At 41.6% G+C, this 20431-nt stretch overlaps 5 protein-coding genes across 5 annotated transcripts; 3 read left to right on the top strand and 2 right to left on the bottom strand.

Moving 5' to 3' along the window:
- Nucleotides 1-2900: 2900 nt before the first annotated feature.
- Nucleotides 2901-4898, bottom strand: MELLADRAFT_116896 (uncharacterized protein; the record flags this gene model as incomplete). Its single annotated transcript, XM_007411436.1, has 4 exons — nt 2901-3167; nt 3232-3329; nt 3414-4242; nt 4313-4898. The coding sequence occupies 4 exons, from the start codon at nt 4769-4771 to the stop codon at nt 2901-2903; spliced, it is 1653 nt and encodes a 550-aa protein (XP_007411498.1).
- Nucleotides 4899-5799: 901 nt separating this feature from the next.
- On the bottom strand, nt 5800-6562 carry MELLADRAFT_36977 (uncharacterized protein; the record flags this gene model as incomplete). The annotated part of the gene is made up of 3 exons (XM_007411435.1): nt 5800-5930; nt 6029-6394; nt 6463-6562. 3 exons carry the CDS (start codon nt 6560-6562, stop codon nt 5800-5802), a joined length of 597 nt encoding a protein of 198 aa, XP_007411497.1.
- Nucleotides 6563-7501: 939 nt separating this feature from the next.
- Nucleotides 7502-9506, top strand: MELLADRAFT_72205 (uncharacterized protein; the record flags this gene model as incomplete). The annotated part of the gene is made up of 8 exons (XM_007411522.1): nt 7502-7877; nt 7950-7994; nt 8095-8203; nt 8263-8369; nt 8449-8561; nt 8635-8693; nt 8768-8860; nt 8933-9506. 8 exons carry the CDS (start codon nt 7761-7763, stop codon nt 9067-9069), a joined length of 780 nt encoding a protein of 259 aa, XP_007411584.1.
- Nucleotides 9507-11507: 2001 nt separating this feature from the next.
- MELLADRAFT_88235 (uncharacterized protein) lies at nt 11508-15711 on the top strand (the record flags this gene model as incomplete). The annotated part of the gene is made up of 10 exons (XM_007411523.1): nt 11508-11995; nt 12077-12305; nt 12372-12519; nt 12571-13130; nt 13209-13480; nt 13726-13955; nt 14018-14458; nt 14577-15071; nt 15139-15282; nt 15347-15711. 10 exons carry the CDS (start codon nt 11508-11510, stop codon nt 15709-15711), a joined length of 3372 nt encoding a protein of 1123 aa, XP_007411585.1.
- A 3719-nt stretch (nt 15712-19430) lies between these two features.
- Nucleotides 19431-20229, top strand: MELLADRAFT_72204 (uncharacterized protein; the record flags this gene model as incomplete). Its single annotated transcript, XM_007411524.1, has 1 exon — nt 19431-20229. The coding sequence occupies one exon, from the start codon at nt 19559-19561 to the stop codon at nt 19898-19900; it is 342 nt and encodes a 113-aa protein (XP_007411586.1).
- Nucleotides 20230-20431: the final 202 nt, after the last annotated feature.

Below are 20431 nucleotides of genomic sequence, written 5' to 3'. Positions count from 1 at the left end.
AGCTCAGTCATTGATTCTCAAAGTCTAGTTGCAAGTAAATCATCACATGTGAATTCAGGCCCGGCTTCTTCTATGTTAGCTAATCACTTACCTTCACGAGAAGAGCGCGAAGCCGAGTGGAGTTTCAAAAAAGATTACATGTTGGCCGAGCAAAATGCAAGAAAGGCAGAAGTGGAATCGTCTAGCAAACTTAACGAGGCAATTACCAAGTCTTTGAACCCGGAAAAAGATGAACACACACGATTACTTCATGATCTCAAAATTAAAAGGGAAACTTTAGAATTTCAGCAAGCCGAAATGGATTTCAAAGAAAAAAACTTAGATGAGACAAAGACTCTCAAGAGACGTAGAGAAACTCTGGAATTAGACAAAATCGAGCGGGAGCTAGAGTCTCAGAAGAAGAAAGCGAAATTAGAAGACATTCAAATGCGAGGACGTCTTTACAAGGAGTATATGGATAACTTTAAAATGAGTTGGGATGAAGCTAAAAAAACTGTTGATGATTAGAAGACAGCAAAATTCAAAAAAGATCTCACTATAGAGAGAAAATATTTCCTTGAGAGACACTCTGAAAGTAATGTAATCCTTGATTTGCTTCTGTCCACTTCTCTCTCTGAATTACTGTCTAAAAATCCACCCACCAACCCTTGTTTGATCAGAAACCCAAGAAAGGGTTATCCTCTACTTTTTTCTGACTCAGCTTACCTCAGGGCTTCCAGTCTCTTACACAATCCACCATTTGTAGTAGTCATCATGGTGAATTCTTTTGAGTATTACTTACAAGAGGTTATCTTGAAGCACTTGGACTTTCAAATCTTCACTCTTTTTAATGCAAATCCTCTGGAGATTATGATGTAGACAATGAATTCTTAGCCATACTTGTCTCTTGACACTATATATCACTATCTTACTTCACAATCTCAAAATATATTTATGAATGCTGTTTCTTTCATCTATCTAAATAACAAAATGTTGCAAGCTACTCGCATCACTCGAGTTTGATCATCTGTTGCTTGGTCCAAGTATTTAGATTTCGTTGTTCAGTTCGTTTCTCTAATATGTACTTTTTGTTTCCACATCTTCTATTGTCCAATTTCACTTTGTTTTTTGTTGACTCACACCTTTTGAAGCAAGCAGTTTTCTTGCTTTTTGAAAAGCAAATGTTGTTTATCACTGCATTTGGCACCACATAGCTTCTTTCCTTCCTCTGATTACTCCTACATATATTTGAATTTTCCTTACTTGTAGTTGAAAAGTAACTCAATTCAATCAATTGTCCGTGTATTTTGCCCAATGAAGTATTGGTTTCTTGGTCTCTTGGTTCATATGGTCAACCAATTAGCCTCCCCCCGCTCAGCCAATCACCACCACATGTTCATTGGCCTTTCATGTTTGTTGATTCAAGTGTCCACCTAATTGTGTTTGAGATTTGTTTGCTTGATTTCTCATTCTCATTGAACCACCAATTGTTGTTGTCTTTTGTCTTTTTGTTTCTTTGTAGATTGGAAGTTGTGCTTTTTTGTAGATTGGAAGTTGTGCATTTATAACACTGGTCACGCGCCATTTTTACCACATATGCTTAGCCAGTAGGCAATAAAATGGCCTATGCTTTGTTGGTTTTTTGTCTCCGCATCCTTCGGACAACCCTCCTCCTATCCCTGTCACTATTTTGCCAATATATTTGCCCATTTTGCTTATTTGTATCAACTCAATTCCCGTTAAACAACAAACCCGTGCATCCCTCGATTTGTAGACTGCAAGAATAAACCTATCTAACTGTCAATTGTTTTTCAGTTTATTAGTAAACGTGTCAGAAACTTTTGTATGTTTTGTCAACTCTGCATCGCGGGAACCTTACACTACTGAGGCACTAAAACATTTGATAGCCAAGGGGGTTGAAGTGGAATCTTCCCTTACAAATCTGGAGGTGGGTTATCAATGCTTTCTGTGTCTTGTTCACTTGATTAAGGGTCACCAGGAATAGATTAACTTCTTCTGCTTATAAGGGTTTTTATAATGGTCAAATAGGGGATTTTATTGTACTCATGAAATTTAACCTGGAATTGATTAACCTCCATATGTATAGGGGAGTGAATATGAGTTGGTGGTGACAATGTGGGAAGCTTTTGATAGCAAAGTGTGGTTAAACATGATATGTTTTAACCCATACAAGTGGGTTTTTGTATTTGATTTTGTAGTAAGAGGTAACTTGGAAACAATCATTTGAAGTTGTAAATTGTTCTCCTGTTGCGCGCATGCGCGCATAGTGTCTAGTCAAAGAAAATGGTCTATACAATTCCACAAACTACTTTACATAATACACTCTTTAAAAAGAATCTATGACTTTAAACTGTTGGTTTATTACATTTAGAGACATAATGTTTAAAATTAGTCAACTGGTTTTCAATCTTTATCAATCAAAATTCAAACTTCAAACCTCTATCCAAATATACAAAACCAAAAAACCAAAAAAAAACCTTGATCGAAAAAATAATAATATATTCTTATAAAATTCAATCTATGAAAAAGAATTGTTCAAGATTTTTCTTTTTCAAAAAAAAGCAAAAACAAAAAACAAAGAAAGAAAGAAAGAAACACATATTTCTAAAACTTACAAATGTGAAATTCATCAAAAAAAAAGAAAAATCATTAAATAGTAAATAATAAATAAATGTAGAGAGATATGTATTTTGAAATATAGTTTGTTGTTTTCAGAAACAGATGAAGAGACAGAAAAAAGTAAAAATTTGATGCAAACATGAAGAAATGATTAAAATGAGTTTGATTATGAAAAGAAAAAATTAAATTTCCATGAAACAAAAAAAAGGAAAACAAAACTAAAAAACAAAAAAACTGATTTAGTTCTCCTGACTCCCTCCTCCTCCTCTCCTGATCCAAGATCACTGATCAGATCGTTTCGTATCTCTAAATGTTGATAATAAACACTTGATGGCCGAAATCCATTTGATTTCATCTTCTTCGGTAGGCGCATTCAAGAGATAAGTTCGATCAGATGTGATAATCTTGAAACATCTTGCTTCAATCTTGGAGACAGTACCACCACCTGTACTTGAATCCGATGTTAAAGATGTGGTTTTATCACACTCGATAGCATCCAATATCCTTCGGACTGAAATTTGTTTCGTTCCTCTGTTGCCCACTTTCATCTAGTGTTCAAACCGATCAATGTTGAGATTACAGAAAAGGGTAAAGAAGGAATTATCAGCTTACCATATGCGTTCGTGAATAAACTAGTTTTTCACTAGTTAATGTGAAATAACGTTTTCTCCACGTTTTTCGTTTGCCTTGTTTCATTAGATATCCTTGGACTGTTTAAGTTCACAATGGCAAGGACAAAATTCAAAAAGGTTGAAACCGTTTGAGAATGACGAGATGTACAAGAAGGGACTCACTGATCGTTTTACTGGCTTCTGGTAAAGTCAATTTACGTTCACCAGCCGGGATACTCAACGGATAGTTGTCGACCATCCCGGAAGGCTGTGGTGACGAATTGAACTGGCTCGCTTCTGGAGTTACAGCTACGTCGTCCTCATCCTCATCATCCGAACTACTCAAAAGATTTTCGACAGCAGATGAAAGGTAAGTCAAATCATGACCTGTAGGATCGTTACTAGAGCTACCAGAACTAAGATCTCGACGTTGATATGGTTTTGCTAATGGATCTGCCATGATGTCCGAGAGTAGAGTAGTGGATCGTATATGCCTTCTACGATTGGCTGTATCTGATGCAGATGAGATACAGTCGGACGCAGTAGACGAAGGATCGGGTGAGTAGACGATTGATGGGGTGGGTCGATTGATATGGCTAGCGTTCAGATTAGATGATCGAGTCAAGGTAGTGTTAGAGACAAGTGTGGCTATGTCTCTTGGTTCCACGTTCAAAGCGTCTGATTTTTTAAGTCCGAATTCATCTAATCGAATCGAATCGAATCCATCCCCAATGACGGTAGCAGAGCGGATGATAGGTGTATTATGATGTGGAGAATTAGATTTGTTGATCAAGATGTCATCACCCGAATGTTGCCTTATAGCTTTCTTTAGTGAGTCCTTCGCTTGATTTACTTTACTTATCCATGTATCACGCTCGGCCTTAGTCTTGGCCCTTACATAATACGTTCGCTCCGATGTGACGATTCCAAAGGTATTATCATGATGTTTGACTTGAACTTCTGCACAGGTATGGATATCAGTCAAAGGAATCATTCTCAACAGGCGATATTCCTTTCAAAGTAAGACATCAATCAGTATCCTTGTCATCTCTCTCACATATTAAGATAGAAAAAGGGATTACCTTATCGTTCTTGTAATAAACTAGAGAAGTCTTCCGTAACACAAACCAACGTCGTTTCCAGGTCTTTCGTCGTTCACCTTTCTTCTCTAGATAACCATCTTGAATGATTTCTTCATTTTCCATATCACCAAACTCTTTGTAATGGGTTGAATGCTGAACTTGTTGAGAAGTTTGATCCAATTCATCGTCTGAATCTAACTCAAGTTGTGTTTGTGCTTCTAATGGGACTTGTGATGGTACTGGTGTGATTGAATTTGATGGTGATTGTGGCTTTGGAATAGATTGATTTGAGACAGTTGGGGTTCGATGATCTTCACTTTCTGACCGGGTCCTAAGTAAGAGTAAATTGGTAGGTGGTGATGATGAAAGTAAAGTTTGTAGTGGTAGATATGGTTGATCTGCATTAGATAGTATCGATTCTGGCTCAGTATCGGTTGAGTATGGAGATGAGATAGTCATGATGATAGATCGTTTCAAATCAATGGTTTGTTCTTCTTGATAGGTTTGATTAAGAATTGGAGATTAGAGATTAGAATTGAAGATAGAGATTGAGGATTAGTCTGATGGTGACTTCTTTAAACAATCCACACTTTCAGAGAGAAATAGAGATCAGGAGTGAGTCACAGTCAACAGGACTGATGTGAGATTAAAAGTTGAGATGGCCAAAGCGGGGCGGGGCTTCGAGGTGGGCTTCAAAAGGCACGCCTCGAATTGATCTGCATCAGGCCAAATGTGTCATAACACCTTGGGATCAGCACGCCACTTTTTCACAGGGTCACAAGGGACAACTGTGATGTATACATATAGTGCTTACGTTGAATCTGAGTTTCGAGTGAAACAAAGAAGGGGTCCAAGGTCACCACGGTATAAGGGTGAGAGAAAGAAGTTGAAATCAGTGTTCGAAGTAATTGAAGGATAGTGAGTCAGGAGACTAGCTGTTGTGGATATAATTCAGTGGTATGACAAAGGGTAATCAAGAGTAATTCTTAAAGGGATTGAGGGTCAAAGGGGCCCAGAGATCTCTGATGGATATCATATAAATAATGGCTGAATGAAGGCGAGACGAGAGGCAAGTTCGTCAACTCTCCCTGTTCCTGACCTTGAATATCCCTGGAAGATAATGATGAAACGTTGTAACCAGGTACACTCCTCCAATGATCTCATAGTTCGCATAGGGCTGTGTTGCACTTCACAGGAAGAATTCACGTGTATCATCAGAGAAGGTCTGATAGAATTGGGACTCCTATATCCTACGGAGCATTTGACTCACATGACCTTGACACACTTTTTGCCAAGCACTCATTCAGCTGTGATGAAGCTTTTGAGGTATCCACGAGGCATTTAGTCATCTCAACATTGATGGAAATCAGATAAGTTCAGAGATTTCAAATAATCTCATCTGACAGAATCAATTATGCTTCTCATTAACCAACAAAAACATGTCTTCTTAATTCTACCTCTCAGTCTCCGCCTTTGTCTTGGAGAACTCAAATGAAGTTGTGAGTTTTTAAGTAATCCATGATGATTTCTAAACTATCTTCTGTTGAAAGTGAATCTGTTTTGATATGAATTTCCGGATTAACAGGTGGCTCATATGGTGAAGAGATTCCAGTAAAGTCTTGAATGTTTAGCATAAGATCAAAACAAAACAAAGTATCAGTTGAAATTGTATGGCTCGGAAAAGAAAAGAAGCAAATGAAAGTGAAAGCAAAGAACCTTTGATTTCACCAGATCTAGCTTTTTTATAAAGTCCTTTTGTATCTCTATTTTCTAAAGCTTCCAGACTAGAATCTAAATAGATTTCTAAAAAATTTAACTCATTGATTTGATGTAACTCTCTAACTAATCTTCTATCATCTATAAAAGGTGAAATAAATGCAACAAGAACAATAATACCACTTTGATTGAACAATTTACTAACTTCTGAAATCCTTCTAATATTTTCTTTTCGATCTTGATTAGTAAAACCCAAATCTGAATTTAATCCTTTTCTGATATTATCTCCATCTAATACAAATGCCCTCTTATTTGATTTCAATAAAATTTCTTCTAGTTTTGTTGATAAGGTTGATTTACCTGATCCTGTGAGAAGTATTTGATCAATTCAGGTTTCCATTCATTATAATTTTTCCAGTGAAGGGTGAATTTACCACTGAGACCGGTAAACCAGATAGTTAAGCCGGTTTGACCAAGGAGTTCTTCTCGTTCAGATTTTGTTACTGAGGATGGATGAAAGGTCAGGTTGTTCATTTTTTTAATATTCCTTAAATCAAGAAATGAGTTCCGTAGGTGTGGAAGAAAAGTTTAGGAGTCAAATTGTGGTGGAGAGCATTGATTGATTTGAATATTGTGACAAAATATGTTTGGCTAGAATGATAAACGTCGATGATGTCATCGTAAGCTGTGATGAGGTGATTGTGATTACAAATGAGTTGATTGAAAATCGTCAAAACCGATTTCAGAAGAGCAAGCATACAACCCAATTGACTCATGACCTTCAAAACACTTCGATCTGTTTTACTCTCAACCTTTGTCACTGGAATTATCAAGATGCTGAGCTGCCATTCACGGTCAAACCAACGTGTTTGCTACATACTGCTCCTGTTCAGCGATATATCTTTAAATGGTGTGAAATGCCTCGGATAGAACTTAGCATTGGTTGTCTTTTGAAGGTTCGTAGACATTTGAAGATTCATCATATAGTGATGGAATAGAACTGATGCCAATTCTTTCAAAATGCGATGATAAAAACTGGACTGGTACGGTTTCTCATATCCGAATCAAATCATCACTGTCATCGAATGTTTTGAATTGACTTGTTCTTCATCTCTAGACTCTATCCGTCGTCAAATGAGCTTTACTTTGGCTAAACTGGATTGGTTCGTGTGATTTGTGAGTCGAAGCAAGAATCGATGTCATCACGGTCAAGTTGTGTTACTCTTACAAAGGTTTGAGCTTTCATTGTGGAATTCCATGAAAACCTCTGTAAAAGAAGTTCCCTCGATTTGACCTCGATTAAATCACTGAAGTTATAGCAAAAAAACAAAACAAATCATAAGCAAGATCACCAACTTATACCACTATCATTAAACTGCGGTTCGGCTTGACGGATTTGGATTTATTAAATAAACTCATTCATAAACATTAACGCATTCACTTTGTGACTCATCATTGACAACGAAGCTTGAATGCCCAAAAAAATCATCATATCCTAGAATTCACTTGATATCATTATCCCATTCATATATAAACCTGTCAATTGATCATCAACACCTTTGTTCAATCCTAACTTTTCCTTTCAAATTCTATCCGAATATCTCTTTTTCATTTTACCTTTGTTCTCAGCAACAAAGAACTTTTTGAAGTTGATCACATCTCACTATCATTTCTTTTTATTCATTTCGTTACTTCTTTCATTTTGAGACAGAAACATCAATTCACAAAAATAATGTTCACGTTTTTCAATCTATTGCAAGTCCTCGGACTGCTTACTTATGTCAATGCTCATTTATCGCTTATTACCATTCATGGTTCAAACAATAAAGTTGGACATGCATTCGGAGTAGTAAGTTTAATGCAATCAGTTACACTTAATTTCTTTTATAACACATTCTTACTAACTGGTTGTTTCTTTCAGCACACAGATGGAAAATATCCAAGAAGACCGGGTGGTTCAGGTGATGTGAGACTCACTTCCCTTTTAATCACACAACACCCCTTTCATTTTGTTCGACTTCTTCATGGTTTACAGTCGCTGATGAAAATATGATTAATTCTTTCAGGCTGGAGGTGATTCTGGTGTTTTTCAAACTGGTACCGATCATCCCAACCCAGCATGTGGTTCTACACCAGAATTGGGTCAGGTTGATGTCACTTCATGGTTAAGTCAAGGTAAGTAAAATTTTCCGGAAATCATCGCCTTGAAATCACGCTGACACGAATTTTTATAGCTGAGGGCTCCGGTCTACCAGCGGCTTATTCTAATGGATCACTTGTGGTCACAGCCTTTCAAGTCAATCGTGATGGTGGTGGACCAATGTCCTGTGAATACAACGAAGTAATTTTTCTTTACATTTCCTATTCACAATTAAAAAACAAATTGACTTGGTGCTATTCGAAATTACTCATTTTCAAAGGATGCTACCACCAAGTCATTCAAACCAATGACCATGACTCTCAACCAAGCTGGAAATTCTGGAATATTACCTCATGTTCGTGTTAACTCGACTGTGGTGATGACCTTTCCCAGGTGAATAAACTTCGAATCAATTGTATCTTCTTGTATACCAAGCTCATCCGTATCTTTCTTACTATCCCAACAGCGGAGCAAAATGCACAGGCGGTTGGACACAGACTGCTTGTATCGTTAGATGTCGTACAGGTCAGTATTAAAAACTCTCTCCTAAATCATTACACCATAGATCACAGAGGTAAGCTCAATTATTTGATTTCCAGGTGTGAATAAGCGATTTGGAGGTTGTTTCGCCGCCAAGCTTGCTTCTAGCAATTCTCTTTCACTCGCTTCTGGATCAGGCAAGGGCAGTACTGGTAAGCTCTTCCTTTAACTACAACCTCATCTGGATCTAACTCTATCATCATATTTTCTTTGCCTTTCTTCAGGTCTCACAAGTCAACAAATCAATCAAATCGCTGCAGCAGTTATTGCTCAAATGAAATCGAGTGGTTATGTGATTTCCAAATCTGCTAAATCTCGAACTCGTCATCGCAATCGATCTATTGATGAAGATGCAGAATAGATTCATCAGCACGATAAGTAGCGCACTCTAACTTATTCAACTGAAAACATTGCAACCATACTGTACTACTCCTATTTAAATTATTTATGATCTTCAACGTCACATTTAGTCAAAAATAGCTAGATCCTTGTTATCTTCATGTTTCGAAGACCCTCATGGTGGTCTCTTTGCCATCTAGTGCATCTTATCATCATCTATTTTCTCTTCTTATATATATCTACTCACTCAATTTCGATTTGATTTTCCTACATCTTTCACTATTCTAAAGATCCAACTGTTAACTCTCCTTCATTTCATTCTTCTACAAATGTAGTTCTTCGTTTTTTGAATTGTCAATTGTCAATTGTTTTCCTTTACTTGACTTTTCTCTACATTAACAGTAGATCATGGACTTCCCAACGAAATCCAAATCATGTTCAAACACTTTTCTCATATTCTTTTTGCCCTCCTGGCAAAGTGTGATGGTACGCTTGTGCTGTGGGACAAGGCATTGAGTGGGAAGATGATCGAATCCTTGTACATATAACTGCTGCGTCTTCATCCTCACTCGAGGCCTCGCGAGAAGTGGGGACCGCAGTTGGGTTCGTGTCTTCATGGTCAATCGCTGTAACGTAAAGTTTTTATGTCAAGCCGTCTTTCTCCGGCTCGGTGTTTCCAGTGCAAGGGAAGCCTTGATGAAAGTATCTATGTACGGTACGAATGACGCCGTTTTTCCGCAACGACAGCAGCAAGAACCGGATTGAAGGATTACCTGAAAATTGGAGTACTCCAAATTTATATCAGCTTGTCATGTTGCGAAAATCTTTTCAGAAAGAGAGCAAATGACGCTCTACAAATCACTGTGGCCTTGATGATATAACTTGTCTTTTGTTCAACAATCATTATACGTCTGCAAATGGTGTTTCTCGTGTAACCTTCTCTTTATCAGATCTCTTATTCAGAGTCACAACATGTCATGATGTATGCGTTGCGCCCACCTTGGTGACCCATTGTTACGTAGCCTGGACTCTGAAGATTTGTCAACTACTTATCTCTGTTTGTTAGACTTCTTGTAAAATGATTAAATTCCTCTTCGAAATGTAAATCTTCTTTGACTCTCCATGAATTTGCACAAGAATAGGATTAGAATGAAAAATCTTGCAGAAGTCATGATAAAATTACCTATAATAATATCGACATTTGTTTTTTGAACCGTTCATTCCTCTTGTTGTGTGATGCATGATCTTGTTATAAACTGTGAGGTTACAAGAGGTTACAAGTCAGCTAACAGGGAATTTGGAAGAGACAAGGAGCCCTTCAAAACCAGTTTGAATCAAATTAGCATGTGTTGGAACTGTTTTGAATATGGGTCGATAGATTTTTGCACTCAACGATTTACACTCATTATTGAGTGTAAATTCCGTCGTGTGCAAAAATTAACATTAGGGGGGGGTAATGTTGAATTTTACACTCAATCTTGTCGAAAATTACAAGTGCAAAAAATGATGTGTAAAAAATCAAGTGTAAAAATGTATGTACACGTGACCTCCCTACAATTTTGCCCTCCTTTTCTTACACACAATAATGAGGGCAAAATAAATCACGTGCAAAAATCTGTAAGGGCCCCAGATTTGCAAATTTACGCCCGGCCGGTCTTACACTCAAAGTTGGACGTAAATACACGCAGTGTATTTTTTCAAAGGACCGACCCCCAAATAGAATTTTACACAGAACCCAGGTGATGAACCCAGTCTTTTCGTTTGGCGGCGATAGGCCGGGTCACCGACATAACCGATCGGATGTGGGCTAAGTTTGAGCAGATACCGTCATCACCACATCCACCATCACCTCACCATCGATATCCTTCACGTCAAAACAAAGAAGCATTCAGCTCTTTGATTGGACTTTACCACATGCATCTGACCGGCCTTACCTCAACGCTGCCCTAACCTTACCTTCCCTTCCTCCATTCCACCGGCGTACACCTCGACGAACCACGACCACACCAACCTCAATGTCCTCAAAAGGACGAAGGCATCTCGACATCCCACTCCCTCACCCTCATCCTTGATGTGATCTGGACCTTTAGCTTACCGTACCTCCTTCTCAGACCGCCATCTCGATTCACATTCGGGTCGACCTAGCCAAGGAAGATGGCCCTTCCATCCCTGCGTTTGATCCTTGGGACCCCCAATGGATCACCCCAACGGACGCCTTCGAGTTTCTCTTTATCTCTTTCTATCCCCTCACCGTCTCAACCGCAAGACTTATATGTTTCATTTTGGATTTGCCAGCAGCTTTACCATACTTATCGTATCTCCCAAATTCATCAATCCTATCACATTCACTGCTTCCATCGATTTCATTTGTTACATTATCTCTACCAGTTATACCTTTTTAATCAAAATCGTACCTCGTTTGCCTTCGATCTCGCCAAACCCTCATTCAGCCATCTCATCATGTCTGACACTCATTCTGACCGCTCTTTGGAAGGCCTTGCTGCGCCTCAACCAATGGCTTCATTCGATGACACCAGTCCGAAGGAGGTCCCGATTTCACCAGGTCTCACTCATCTACCCGAAACGCCTTCACCCGTGTTGAAACTCAAAAGACGCTTGCCCAAAAAGAAAGGCAAGAAGTTTAAGATCCCGGTTCCGGCAACGGGCAAGCTTCAGACCTTCATTGATCACGGTTGCACTATCGATCCTCAAGGCTATCCGATTTATCCCAACGGCGAGACTATACTTGTTCAAGATCCTATTGCACCAGTTATCAACTTCGGGCATGTGGCTTTCACTCATACTCAAAAATCTCACGGTTCGAAAACGGGTCCTTGGAAAACAATATGGTACAAGTGTCTTGGTGTATTACAGTGCGATGACGACTTCTGCAATTACGCCGGGCCGCCACCTACTGCTGAAGGCAAAGCAGCCGAATTCATTGCTGAGTAAGTACTAATGTTTCACCTCCTCCTACTTGCTTTTACCACAACTGACACCGTTGATCCTTACTTTCTTCGCATGTGTAGGCACCCAGTTTGTCCAGCTGTTGAATGCAACGGGAATCACTTTTGGACCGAATGCAATGACACGTCCTGCCGAGTTGATATTGAGAAAGATTCCGGTTGGGCAGTCCTTCGCCACTCCGGTGTCCACAAACACCCTTGGCCGGCTTCGAAGAAGGCCGACCCGATGGCTATGATGGAGTTGACCGAAGAACTTGTGAAGAATCCAAAGGCCGGCCCTTTGGTCCTCAAGGTGGGTAACAGCTGTTATGTACAACAACTCAGGCAACACACTAACATCGCGAATGGGATCTCTCAGGTTGGACAGGCCGGCGCAGGCCAAACAGTCACTTCGCCCGTCATCAACATCCACCCAGCGTTTTCGAACGGTGGACGGCTAGGTTACTTACGTCGTAAGGTCCTTGTCGAGAAGGGCCTCATGCCCGAGAAAGAGAGCAAGGGAGGAGGTGATCGCCTGATCATTGATCTCATGCATTGGGGAAGGTAATGACTCTTAGCTTTTCTGGTTTCGGCTGTGGAATACTCACTCGGTTTTGAAACTCACAGAAACGGCCTCCGATTGATTTCGACTTCTCTTCTGGGCGACGCCGTCCACATTACCTTTCAGACGGAATGGATGGCGGAGCAGTTGGTCCGAAGGGACCAGTTCGGCAAGGTCTACTCGGGTGGCTTGTTGTCAGACGTCACATACCGATTTTTCAAGAACGGCTATCTTCTTACCACGTCTATGTACAGCGAAGTCATGCACCGTTGGATCCCCATCCAGCTTACTTGGATGTGGGGGCTCAACGTCAATCATTATCGAGCCCATTTTACCACGTTGCTCAAACAAATTTACGATGCTGGTCTCTCTTTCCACGAGCGGGACCTCTTGTCTCAGCAAGTGGTCGATTTCTCGGCGGCTCAGAAGAAAGGTTTCATCGCGGCGTACATGGACGTCTTTAACGAAAGGGATCCGGCCAAAGCTTTGGATAAGCTTAAGGGTTGTCACGAGCATTATAGGCAGTCCATCACCCGGGTCAAGAAAAATCGGAACATTGTCGATGTGAGCCAAGTGGTGAGTGGCCTTCACCATACTTATTCGCATGTTCCGGCATGGGTTTATATGTGACTAATCAGGGACGTTTACTTGAAGGGCAATTTCAAACGCTTGGCTTACGATCTCTTAGAGCCAGTTCAACCCGGCGGTAAAAGCTTAGGCGACAAATTCGATCATATCTTTCGCCTCTTTCCTAAATCGAAGGCCTGGCTAGACTGGTGGAATACCGCCGACATTCACTCAATGCTCTTTACTGCCTGTGGTCGCCTTCCTTTGGACGATCCTCCGCTTCCTGATGAGCCTGAGGCTGACGTGCCTGATACCACTAATGGGCAAGAATCAATGCATCGTCAATACTACATTTTATCGTGAGTGGTTTTCTTCCTTAACGTGACTTTACTCCCTTGGTCAGTTGGGATTTAAGTACTAATCCACATTGACTTCGTTGTAGGTCCGGCCAATGCACCATCATGCAAGGCTTCATTCAGCTTCTCTTGTTTGTGAAGTCCCTCAACCGCGACTATGATCAGCTTCGCCGTGGAATCCCGGTGAAGTACGGTTCCAACTGGGACTCGGTAGTTGAAACCTTAGGCTGGTCCAAAGAACACACCAGACGGCGCCCGGACGTTAACGATGGTCGGCCGCCGGATACGACGGAGGCGCTTCTGCCTTCGAAGAAGCTCGGTCGACCGGCTGGTTCGGCGAATGTTAACCGAGATCCACACTCTTCGTATCAAGCTTACTCAGCCAGTAACGAACCTGGTAAGCAGAATCGGTGCTGGGAAACAGCCACTCTGGAAGCCCTGTTCCCCACGTTCTCGCCTTTGTGGATCCAAGGCACCGGTAAGAGCAAAGATATCACCTCGAAACTCATCCGCCATTACTCGTCCCGGGTGTCATCCGAGATGCATCGTGCCTCGCACATCAAATCCGTTTTATCTCGCGGGCTCAAGTCTCTTCAAACGGCCATCCAACAGTTGTCGCCGGACTCTTTTGTCACGGACGCGTTCTGCTCAGCCGATCTCTTCATGGATTATCTCCTAATGTCCAAGAAGCATCCCACCGCAGCCGGTTGACATTTTGCGTACGACCTCCTTCGCGATTATCAATGCAGCGCCAATGGCGCCCATCAAGAAACGGAAACCATGGTCAAAGCCAAGGTTGTCTTGACGACGGATCTCTTCCACGAGGCCAACATCAGATACTCAGATGTCACCGAGCTGCTCTCTGCCTGGCAAACCGATGGCCTCTTCTCAGTCATTCCCAGATGCTGTCCCACTTGTCTGAAAGCCCATCGCAAAGGACTTTCCCGGCAACCTACGGCAACCCAGGCCGACGAGGACGCGGTGAGTGAGAACGAAGTCACTCACCTAGAGTTGGATCCTTCCGGTGGAGTTCCTCGGTTATATGAGCGATGTCGGTTGGACTTCTCAAAAAGGCCAATCAACGTCTACTTCCTCCTAGGTGGTGTTGGAGGCCTTGGCGATGAGGATCGTGCCTCTTTCATGGGCGATATGAACTGGCCTGAAACGATAAGGCTCGACAACGTCGACTATGAAATTGTCTCTCGTGGGTTCTGGGCGTTCAGCCATTACTGGTGTAAATTGGTAAGACACGTCGATGGTGTGCGTGGGGTGTGGTTCTTTGATGACCGCAAGGATGACGGCCGTGCCCAGCTGCTAGGTCAAGACTTGTCCTTGATTGCTGGCCCCCAACCTTACACCAGCTGGGTCATTTACTCGCGCAAGCCCAACATTGACGAACAGAAGCTCATAAATTGTGGAATTGCCAAGATAACCCTCAAGAATCCGGAACCCCTTGGCAATGTGCCATTTGTTCGACCTGGCGACTTGGAAGGTCTTGACGAACAGATTGACAAACTTGCCACTCCATCTGTTCCATCTGTTCCACCTGTGCGAGGTTCGGCAAACATGGCGAAGCAAGCTTTTGCATCCGCGAGTGAGTATCTCCTGATAATTTCTATTGCCATGCCAAAGTTTAACCTTTATTTGATTTGTCCTCGTAGTCAGCAGCCAGCAAGAGGCCCTCGCGGTCGATTCGAAGCCTTGCATCCAAGACGAGGCCGAGAATGTGCAAGACATCGTTTCGCGGGTGTCCTCCCAAAGCGATAAAGCCAGGCGGGCTTTTGGTCAAGGTCAAATGGATGATAGTGAGTGTTGGCAACCATTGTCATCTTTTGCCTACCTGATGTTGAAGTATGCACTCTATCTCAGGCGCTCTCAAACCACCTACAGCCCAGGTGGATGTGGACCATCGAACTGCAGCATCTCAACCTATTGAACCGTCACCTCCGATTATTTCTTTCGGCGCAGAGTGCGATGCTGGGGAAGATACTCTTCCCAATGAAGCTAACCCAACCTCGGAGCGTCTGATCCTCCGCCTGCGTAACAAGCGAACCGCGCCAGAAGGTAGCCCGGCCAAGTCCCCGTCTGCTTCCCCTTCCTCGGTCAAGAAAGTGACGAAGGGCAAGAAGCGTGCCAAAGCGCGGGTTAACGAACCCGTTGGACCTTTAACCAAGGTCCTCGAGGGTCAGCAGGCTGAACAAAAGCCTAAGGCCAAGGGGAAGAAGAAGAAATAGATACTTTTGATTGTTTTTTTAAATGGTTGATACACGTTTCATTGTTTCTTGATTGATTTTACTTTATATATATATATACATACACGTTCCTGGCTATGATCGCGAAGGTAAGCGCAAGAGCCATTTTTTCTCTTTTTTCTCGAGTTGTTTTTGAATTGTTATGGCGGCCTCATTGAAATACATATTGGCCAATTAAGTGGTGGAACTCTGGTGCCAATGTGACACGTGAGATAAGTTTGACTCAAAGTTCCTGAGGTGAAAAGGCCTGAGGTGAGGTGCTTCAACTAAATGGTGTCTGCCTAAGTTTTTTTTTTTGCTAAGTCCAGATCTGTTTGCACTCAAGAGGTACGGTGCAAAATTGTATATGTGGGGGGACATTTTAGGGTTTTGCACCCTCACAAAACACACTGAATCATGAGTGTAAATTATATGGGTGCAAAAGTGGATATTGGTCCCCATATTTCGAATTTTGCACGGAACTTGTCTTGCACTCAAAGTTCTGTGTAAGAAATGGAGTGTAAAAGTGTAAGTGAAGGTCATCACCTTGTAATTTTACACTTGATTTTTTACACATCATTTTTTGCACTTGTAATTTTCGACAAGATTGAGTGTAAAATTCAACATTACCCCCCCTAATGTTAATTTTTGCACACAACGAAATTTACACTCAATAATGAGTGTAAATCGTTGAGTGCAAAAATCTCTTCACCCTTTGAATATGTAGTGTATGAGTCACGTGTGAAGAAGAATCGCGTGGACGCGTTTGTTTTGATCGATAGAAAAATCAACAAACATCCCAATACAGCAATACCACTTCAGTTGAGAACTTGAGAAATTGCAAATTAGAATCACAACCAACCAGATAGAACACTTGCCATCTCCTGATATTCTACAACTCAGCCAACCCAACTCACCCTCAATCTCTTCGTTATACCACCGGCCTTCAACAGACTTCAACAGACTTCATACCATCATCTTCTCATCTCACATTCTGCTAACTCCTATCTCAACTTATCACTCAATCCCCTTTTCTCCGATAAATGGAATCAAGATCGTCTCATTCAAGACTTAGACCACATCCTCAATCTTTATTCGCTTTGATCTCTGCATTCACTGCTGTCTTAGCTCAACTTGATTTATCTCAATATGCATCTCAACCACGGTCGGTGATCTTTTTTTAATTTCATTATATCATGAAATCAATTTTTGACCTTCGCTTCTTCTCTCCTACAGATGGGCTCAGGCATCTCTTCTTCTACCTGACAATTCTCTCTTAGTCTATGGTGGAAAAGTTTCAGGAAATGGTGGCTACACCTACTCAAGCGCACCTGGTCAGTCTTCATACAATGCTCCTCGTTTTCTAAACTTGCTTTCATCACGCGAAGGATATAGGCTGATGATCGACGCGTTATCAAACTTGAACAGACACGAACGATCTACTCTATCTTACGCTCGATTCAGCTTTTTCAGCCAACTCACCCCCTTGGCAATACCTCTCTGGTTCTCAGATACCAAGCAATTCATCAGCTTCACCTCCAACATCATATTCCTCTCTTGCTCCACTTCTAGATCAAACTACAATCCTTTCCTTTGGGGGATCCGCTTCTTCGTCATCCAATCTCACTGGCTCGGATAGCGCTTCGATCATCTCTCTACCTTCGTCTCCCTCCAACCAATCTAATCTTGTCCTCATCACTCCACAAACCTCTGGCTGGGCTCAACAACCCATCCGACGTATTCGCCATTCTACAAACTCCGCAAGTGCTCCCGACTCACTGAGAATATGGACACTCGGAGGTCAACGCGCTGACGGAAGTCAAGCAGTCTTCGACGAGTTATGGCAATACTCGGCTTCTCACTCTTCGCCTCAATCCGGTACTTGGTCAGCATGTCCACCAGCACCACAAGCAATCTTTGATCATTCAGCTGTCACTCTTATAGACTCGACCAACGTTGTTCGACTTTATGTGATAGGTGGCATGGGTGGAGATGGCAAGCTAGTTGATATGAAAAACTTATATCGCTTTACTCCCGACCTCACCTCGTCTTCCTGCTCTGGAGTTTGGGATACCATACAACTAACTGGCACATCTATTCCATCACCTCGCCGAGGTCTTTCAGTTGTTGGACTCTCAGCTACGCAGCTCATGCTTTTTGGTGGCGCTTCTGCCAGTGCTTCTGAGGTGTATTCAGATCTTTGGATACTTGATCTTACTCAACTCAGCTGGTCCCAATTGTCAAACACCGGGGCAACAGGTGCACCATCAGCGCGATGGGGTCACTCTATGGCGCGTGTCGGTCAACGGATTATCGTCACCTTTGGATATGGTCCGGTTGATGGTAGTCTACCTGCGCCTACTGGAGCGTCGATCTTTGACCTCGATACCGGCAAGTGGACTTCAACATATGTTCCGAGTCAAAGTATCGCATCTGCTCAGTCGGCACCTTCGGCTCAAACCACGGCGTCATCCTCCGGGGCTGGTGCGGGAGCCGGAGGAAGTGTGGGTTCTCAGAAAACCGATTCGCCTAGTTGGCAAGTCCCTGGCTCACTCGATCCCGTCAAACCTATCCCGATACCTACTCCCAACAAGACTACTAGACCTTCAATGATGACTGCTATCATCGGTGTCGCTGCAGCCCTTGTTGGTGCGGCAACGCTCCTTGGTGGATCAATATACCTTCATCGTTATCAAAAGCGACAACAACAAGCTCGTAGAATCGAAGCCGAAGAATATCGCAGAAGAGCTCATGGTCCAGATCTACCTTATAACAATGAAGATGATCATGATGGTGACGAAGTAGGATTAGTCTTCAAGAATGAATCTTTACATGCCCCTCACATAGGAGTAGCAGCAGTAGGAGGTAAAACCGGATTGAAAGCTTTAGCAGGCATAGGAGGCTTTTGGGCTCAACGTAAACGAAGAGAAAGGTTTGATATGTTGGCAGATGAAGAGAGTGATATCTGGGATTCGACACCGGCTACATTATATGACCCTCATCATCGTCAATTGAGTGGTGAAGAACAGAATGTAAGGAAGAAGAAGTATTTGGATGGGTTTGCTGATCGGGTTAGACTTCCTAGACCCACACCCATGACAGAAAAACCAACTGCTGCACCATTGATAACGGTGAGTCTTTTCGATATTTACTTGTGTTTTCAGGAAGCTGACCTGTTTGATTTTAACATTTTCAGACTCGAGGTGGATTAAGAATATGGCGGGGGTTGGATGACTGTTCAGCATCATCTCAAATTGGATTTGGGACTTCCACTAGTTTTCTTGGTGCATCTCTTGCACCGTGGAGCGATGATGGAAGAAGTTCGACAATGCCAGACGTGGCTAGATTCGAAGATCCATTTGAAGATCAACACTACCTACAACGACAATACTCCAATGCTTCTTCATCTCAATCGAATTGGCATCCAAACCCATTTAGTGACCCAGAAGGAGGAGCAGGGGAAGAAGAGCCAGAAGAAGAAGAAGAATCACTTAGCGAACACACAGCTCTTACTTTTGCTTCAACATATCCTGATTCTCATGATCCATCACAAACTACTGGTCCTGTCACACCTATTCCCCAACAACCTTTACCTCTACCTGCACCTAAACCACTAGATAGAAGAGCGACATGGTGGGATCGATTTAAAGAAAAACATTCACAAGTTGTAGATCGATCTATTGAACCTATCAGAGATCCAGCACCGCCACCATTAATCCCATCGCCTGAACCGGAGGCGAATGTAGTGGCGGTAGATGAACACGGTAGAACAAATATCAATTCCAATGAAGTTGAAAGTCAGACATCAAAACATCAAAGTAAATCATCGAATCGTACTGCAACCAGTTCAATGATTCAAACCGCTGAAGCTGAAATGACCGTAGTACAAAGAATCACATCAGTAGATAATAGTCCAGTTCTAGAATCTCATGCTTTATTTGGACCTAGAGAATTACTTGGTGATCAACCTTTACCATTACCAATTGTGAATAAAAAACTGACAGCTGGTACACTTGGGGTTAAAGCGATTGTTAAACAATTTGAAAATGGAAAAGAAAACCCTTTGAGTTCTACTAGTTCAAGTTCGGTTTCAGGTCTTGGAATTCAAGTAGGAAATGGAAAAAATCAAAAGGTTTTACATGGTTTAGTTAAGAAACCGATTTTGTTTGTGGCTAATCCTGATCATAGATGATTACAAAAAAATGATATCTTGAATGGTTAATGCAAACCAAAATCAAATGGTGTATGAATTTATGAAGTTATGAAGTTCCCTTGAGATCTATGGAAGAAAAATGATGGATGGTTATTGAATATGTTGAATATGAATTATAATTTCTTTCTTGTTTCTTGTTTGACTCTTTTTGTTGAATCATTATTTATTATCATTTTCTCTCTATCTCTGTTTTTCTCACTATCTTGTATCTCAGACTCATGGTTCCTTTCTATATGGGTTGTTACAAATGTTGGAGAATATACCTTGTTGTTATAAGTAAAGAGTAGGAAAAAATTGATTTTCATTTTTGTTTAATAAGGAGAGAGAAATTAAGATGAAAAATTAGAATCGAGAGTCAGAAAAATCATGAGTATTTTATCCTTTAATGAACTTTTGTTTGAAATATAGCTTTGTTGCCCTGAATAGGCACACTTGAGCTCAATAGGGAGAAGATAAACATTGACATGCAGAGAGAAGGAAGATTAATTTGGGCTGCATTTAGATTCTATA

Source organism: Melampsora larici-populina (assembly GCF_000204055.1).
Source record: "Melampsora larici-populina 98AG31 unplaced genomic scaffold MELLAscaffold_25, whole genome shotgun sequence".
NCBI lineage: Eukaryota > Fungi > Basidiomycota > Pucciniomycetes > Pucciniales > Melampsoraceae > Melampsora > Melampsora laricis-populina.
The sequence above is the reverse complement of the archived record's forward strand: the minus strand, read 5'-3'. Positions and strand labels throughout refer to the sequence as shown.